The sequence below is a fragment of the Ruditapes philippinarum genome, unplaced genomic scaffold (assembly GCF_026571515.1).
Source record: "Ruditapes philippinarum isolate M1 unplaced genomic scaffold, ASM2657151v2 ctg5173_1_1_1_1, whole genome shotgun sequence".
Lineage (NCBI taxonomy): Eukaryota > Metazoa > Mollusca > Bivalvia > Venerida > Veneridae > Ruditapes > Ruditapes philippinarum.
This window is the reverse complement of record NW_026859258.1, coordinates 51135-57576: the sequence shown is the minus strand read 5'-3', so window position 1 is coordinate 57576 and position 6442 is coordinate 51135. Positions and strand designations below refer to the sequence as shown.

Here is a 6442-nt window from a genome sequence, read left to right as displayed (position 1 = left end):
ACTTCGACAGGCGATATAGCCGTCCTCAGACTGCATTGTTCTACTTTAACATATTGTTGGTCTGTCATTAATCATTGATTACCTTACATTTAAGATTGAAGGATATATGAATATTATCACATTATGTTATTTTTTGAGTGCATGGTTGTATATTTAAAATTGTAAAATTCATGTCTTAGACCATAGTATGAATAACAAAATAGAGAATAAAGCTCAACAGGACAAAATTGAAAATGTTGCAGGCTTAATTTGATTGAGCCTGTTCATGGACGGTACTGAAAAGTACAATAGATAAAAACAGAATCCCTAAAGAAAGCCCAACACGGCAAAATTGAAAATGTTGCAGGCTCGGTTTGATTGAGCCTGTTCATGGACGGTACTGGAAAGTGCAAGTTACCGTCCACGCCCCCTAGCACCGGCTTAAGCAGAATTCAACATTTAAACATGAAATAGTAAAATTTTGAATTTAAAAACATCCGCAGATGTGTTCATACGGCGGTTATCATGGAACCTTCAATGTGACACTTCCGTGCCATTCCATGAAAAGCGGCGTATGGTCCCCAAGTAATAAAAAGCGTGTGCCCTAAACGAGAAAACAATGGGCGGAACTAAATAAAATGGAATTTTGAAAGGGGATCAGAGGTTATGAAATATGATAAACAAGATCAACAAGGAAAGGCGGCGTTCAATGAGCCTGCGTATCACAGATAAGACGTCAAAAGACAAATTTAAAAAGCCGGCAACATATCCTAAGGGTGATTCAACATTATTCAAATAGGAATATTGGAACCACCCAACTAGAAAATGCCGAAAAGTTGAAACTAAAAATACTACAAGCACAACAGTAATGTCGTGCTGAACGATCTTCAAGGATCGAAAATATAACATCATTGATTAAATGTACGGGGAGACTTTTTACAGCCGCCACAGTAGAATACTAAATTTAATTTTGCAAAATTCATTTTTATTGCATTGCATGCAAAACTATTAAATTTATTTAAAGACTTAGAGTCTAATAAAGGTAATTCTCTGTTTCATAGAGAGTATATAAGGTCAAATGGTTTAACTGTAATTTCATATAGTGTATATAATGTCAAATGGTTTAACCGTAAATCAATTTATTTTTGTTCATTTCGATTTTTATAATAGTTCATTCAAATTTGCATAACTTAAAAAACTGTTAACAATGGGCTGTCGACCAACAAATCTTCCAACAAACACATCTAACAATAGTCGCATTCAAATTCCAAATCAGCTATTTCACCTTCAGTCATGGAAAACAGATCAATGGTTTTTACACACAGCCTATGTAGCCAACGACCACAGGAGTGGCGCATAATCCACTCATCGGTTTTATTATCATAAGGAATGTCGCAAGCGTAGCATGCCTGTTTAATGCTTGTATCCATGTCTGCCAAATCATCGTCATCGCAATATACTGATACATCTGAATCTGAGGAGTCAGATTCTCTTTTGCGCTTCTGTTTTTCACGCTCTTGTCTCTCAATCTGTTTAATCCTCTTTTTTTCTGCCATTTCTTTAAGCATTTGTTCTCGTCGAATCTTTTTTTCTGTTCTTTCCTTTTCTTTCCTTTGTTTTTCTTCTTCTTTACGTTTTCTAGTTTGTTCTCTTTCTTTCTTTCTCATTTCTTTCCTTTCAATTTCTTCTTCCTTTTCTTTTTGTCTCTTTTGTAACAAATCATGAAATGTTTTGCCTGATATTGCTTTTGGAAGTACCAATCTTTTCCTTTCTGGTTTACGTGATGATGCTTTAGCGACAGGAAGTTTCAATATTTCATGAACGGCTGGAGATATAGTGGTTTCAGACCTACGGACATTAAGGCAAACGTTTGGATGTGTGTCACCACGAGAAACATCTGATAGTTTGTTGGGGGAACTGTCGATATAAAAGACATATTACTTGTAGGTAGCTTTTGTTGCCGGAGTAAGTACTGGGGTTTCTTTCGGCGAATTTGTTACAGGCTCAGATGATGGAGTAGTGACTATAGTAGATTCTTGGATTGTAGAATTAACAGTCAGAGTCTGAATGTTGGGTGCGTCAGTGTTCAGCAAATTCATTGCTGAGGAGGAAGCCGGGATTGAAGATTTTGCATTTGATTCAGAGATGTCTGCAGGTGTTAAGTCAGACTGAGATGTGGACGTTGAGGATGAAATGGTGACAGTGTCGGTAGATAAGCCAGCACTTGACAATACTAGAGTGGACATGTTAATATCTTTGACAGTCTCACTCTGCTCCGTCCTGAAAACTCTACTCGGTTCCATCTTTTACGTATCGAGGACTTTGGTCGGATCAGAAGGAAACAGCCCGCTGTCGCGAAAACCTTTAACAGAAATGTCCACAGGACAAGCAGATTCCCAAGCTGACTTAAAGACTTTTGCAAATTTTACCCTTGTAACAAACTCACCGACATTACTGATTTGATAATCTCGAACAGCCTGCTTCCATGTTCCCTTTAGCGCACTAAGCAGTGCAATATCACAGAACTGCATTAAATGACTGCCGTGTTCTAGCAAACAATACAAAATGATATCATTTTCTCTGCAAAATTTTGATGCCTTAAGTGTAGCATGAGTTGAATGACCATCAACAAACAATACAACTGGTCGTCTTATACTGTTTTCTTCGAGTGCCGGGGCAAACACATCTTTAAGCCAAGTATAGAACAAGTCAGAATCCATCCAACCTGTGTCTGTACGCCCTAGAATGGCCTCAGGAAACTCCTCAGGTGGGTTATATGTAAGTCTCTGTCCTGCATATACAATAAGAGGCCGTAGATATAAACCAGCAGCATTCATACAGGCCAACACAGTAATTTGTGTTTTGTCGGATGACGTGAAATTATATATGTTAGGAACACCTCTTGGAGCTAATACATTGCCGCTTTGAGGACATAAAGGGAAGCCCGATTCGTCTGCATTAAACCATCTTGTGGGATCTTTCCATAAAAGGGGGTCGTTCACCTCTTCAGACATAAATTTTAAAAAATCAGAGAACCACTGATCAGCTCTCTTAGGTGTAATTATTGTGCGCTCCTTTGCTAGTTGTTGTGGTGATCTAGCAGACAGTTCAGGGTGTCTTTTTAAGAAAGCATAATACCAGTCTTTCCCGGGTCTACAGTTCACAAATGGGCAAACTCTCCCATCTTGTTTAATTATGCATTGTACAGTGTCTAAAATCTCTGCTCTCGTTCTACCAAAACCCATTTTGGCCATTTTAATCGCCCAGTCTGCTATCATATCCTCCTCTGCTTTTGTCAACACTGTTCCAGGGCCACTGCGAGAGCCGATATCAGATTTTCCATTTACTTTATTAGACAGTGTAGTTTTAGGTATGCCATATACTTTTGTTGCATGACGAAGTGAAATTCCTTTGCTCCTGATCAAACTAACAGCATAACTTAAAGTTTCGTTAGTATAATTCCGATACTGCTTAGTCTGTAACTGGCGACTCATTCTGAAATAGAAAACGATGAAAGCAAATCATAGTATATCTACTATTATTTTAAATGTTTTACCTTAACTATACATAACTTAACTGAGTTAATAATACGTTTTTTCTACCAAGTTACACACTATACTTTTTAATATATCAGTGTCCCAAAACACCCGACATCTATAAAATGTTGTCGGGAGAATTGGAACCACATTATATAATGAATCAAGTTGTCAAAACATCTAACAGACGCTCACACATTGATCGGGAGATTTTTTTTTACCCTAAAATGTAAGTTTGCTTGTACAAAAAAATATCACATTAGATTTTATTAAATTAAATAGTTACTAAAATTTCTTAAGGTTATCATAAAATAGTGGCGTGATCCTTGAAAATTTCACAACGTGTAAAAATAACAACACTTACTTGAACGTGCAGACGCTGAGTAGACGCTTGCAGGAAAAGGACGACTTGATTGACATTTTAAAGTAAAGAACTTAATCGAATAAGCTTTATATGCGTTATCATGAGATGTGGTCCAAAATAGCCGATGGTTCACATATACCCGACAACTCTCTACTCAACAAAATAATATTGGTGTTCTGATGATGTACATTTTACCCCATACTTGCCTTGCCACTGCTGTCATCCATTGATAAATGGAGCATGACAACCTTTATATGCTCAGTCATTGGATAGAATTGCAGTAAACTATTGTAACAGGCAAGTTATTTCCATCATCATAAAGGACCCTCTCTAATATGTAATTATATGGAGAACATAGTTGCACTTTTGAAGTAGGTCTATTTAACAGTGTTGTTACATCTTTTGAAATACTGTTTCAAGCTAACTCCTTTTAACATTTCTCATATTGCAACAGATTTACACAGTATTTATTATGCTCCCCGAACAATTTCGGGGGAGCATATAGCCGCCGGGTTGTCCATCCGTACGTACGTACGTCCTGAATTCGTGTCAGGCGGCTCAGGCCCATAACTTCGTTATTTGAGGTCGGATTTTACAACTATTTCACAGAAATGATCACCATATTGAGACGACGTGTCGCGCGCAACATTTGGGTCGCTACCTTGAAGGTCAATGTCACAGCATGACCTTGCAGTAAAATCGTTTCCGGCGCATAACTTCGTTATTTGAAGTCGGAATTTACTTTTATTTCACAAAAATGATCACCATATTGAGATGACATGTAGCGCGCAACATTTTGGTTGTTTTTTACACTTTGAACTTTGTCTGTGAAATAACTCTGACAATACAAGAGGCACACCTTCCTGTGTCAAAAACCTATTCGGGGAGCATCACCAGGTTCTACCGGCTTATGTTTCTTATCGGAACAGTCATGTCTTTTTTGTAGATTAAAATGTTACATTACTACACAAAGTTCCTTTTTTGCGTGTATGCATTCGTGCCATGTGATATTGTAGAGATGATAGTATATCGGCCAACGATATATACAAAGTTTTTCGTTGACAGCTGATATGACACTAAACTCTGGTCTTATTGGCATAAATATAACCACAAACATCACACGGGAATTGGTGTACCCTTTTTCATGTCTAGAGTTCTCCTAAATAATTTTGAATGTCCTCCACAAGTGACATAAGTTATTTTATAATGTTGTTGTTGTTTGTTTTTTTTATTACCAAATTCATGTGAGAAATATACCCATGAGTACACAGTTTACATACATACAGACATATAAATAGACACAAACTGAGACAGACACATACATACACATTAATTATATCAAGGTCATTATACATACAAAACAAATAATCAACATGTAATTGAGACTGAAGTTTGGTTAAATATGAACAGAATAACTATATTAAAACATTTGTAAATGAAGCACAAGTTTCACATAATGATTATTACATTTACCTACCAAATATAATTTACAATTATTCAACATTTGTTCTTAATTCAAACTGTTTACAGATAAATATTGATAATATTTTCTTTTAACATTTTCATTTTGCGATAATAACAATAAATAAACAAATCAATAAATTTTACAGATAAATATTGATAATTTTCTTTTAACATTTTCATTTTGTGATGATAACAATAAATAAACAATTCAATAAATTTAGGTATATATGGACATTTCCAAGAATATTTTTTTATTAGCTCTGTTCTCAAAACATTGTACATTTGACATTTTCATTGTATGTACTCTTTCATTTTATGTGTATATTTAATCGATGAAATATTACTTAATCTTCTTCTGTGCTTTTCAAGAAAGAGATAATACTAGCTACTTAATAGGGCAAATAACAGACCGTTCCATTATCAGAAATTTCCCATGGTGGTTTCAAAAAAAATTGCAAAACATCAAGTTGATTGGTAGTTAAGATAACAAGATACAAGAACACAAACTCAAACGTGTCACATTGAATACATGTGATAGTTTGTTTCAAGGATAAATACACACAAGATTGATGTAAATAAACTGATGCATGCAACACACGCTTTTAAGTTAATGTTGAAAGTAAGGTATTTTACCAATTAGCTGAATAGACCTTGATGGAAACATAAAGTTGTGGTATTTTGATATTTTGTAAGTTATGTGTATCGCCAGCACTTGCGTATGGCTCTTCAACTTAACATTACGAGTTTACACTCTTAAACAAAAATAGACAAGTATTTAGTGTTACAGTAACAGGATAAAGAAAACGCATTTGTACATACTCAAAACAATTTCTGTACTGAACATTTACAGAAACATTTAATATACAAAACTGTTGATACCTTATTTTAATATCCCTTTTTACAGTGTATTACGCAAAAAAAAGTTTTTGAATTTTTTAACAATAATTCTTCCAAATGCTTACATGAAATTAACATGGTAGTAAAACGTCTTTAAAGCGAAGGGCGCATGCAAGGTCATTACTGAACGGATAAAACCCTACTTGAAATAAATTTATTCCAGAACATTTTATTGTATCGCCACTACTAGGGGTCACTCCGT

The 6442-nt window shown here is 35.4% G+C and overlaps 1 protein-coding gene across 1 annotated transcript; it reads right to left on the bottom strand.

Moving 5' to 3' along the window:
* Window positions 1–2285: 2285 nt before the first annotated feature.
* Window positions 2286–4145, bottom strand: LOC132755864 (uncharacterized). The gene is made up of 2 exons (XM_060746796.1): window positions 4075–4145; window positions 2286–3474 (listed from the first exon to the last, which is right to left on the bottom strand). Exons 1-2 carry the CDS (start codon window positions 4143–4145, stop codon window positions 2286–2288), a joined length of 1260 nt encoding a protein of 419 aa, XP_060602779.1.
* Window positions 4146–6442: the final 2297 nt, after the last annotated feature.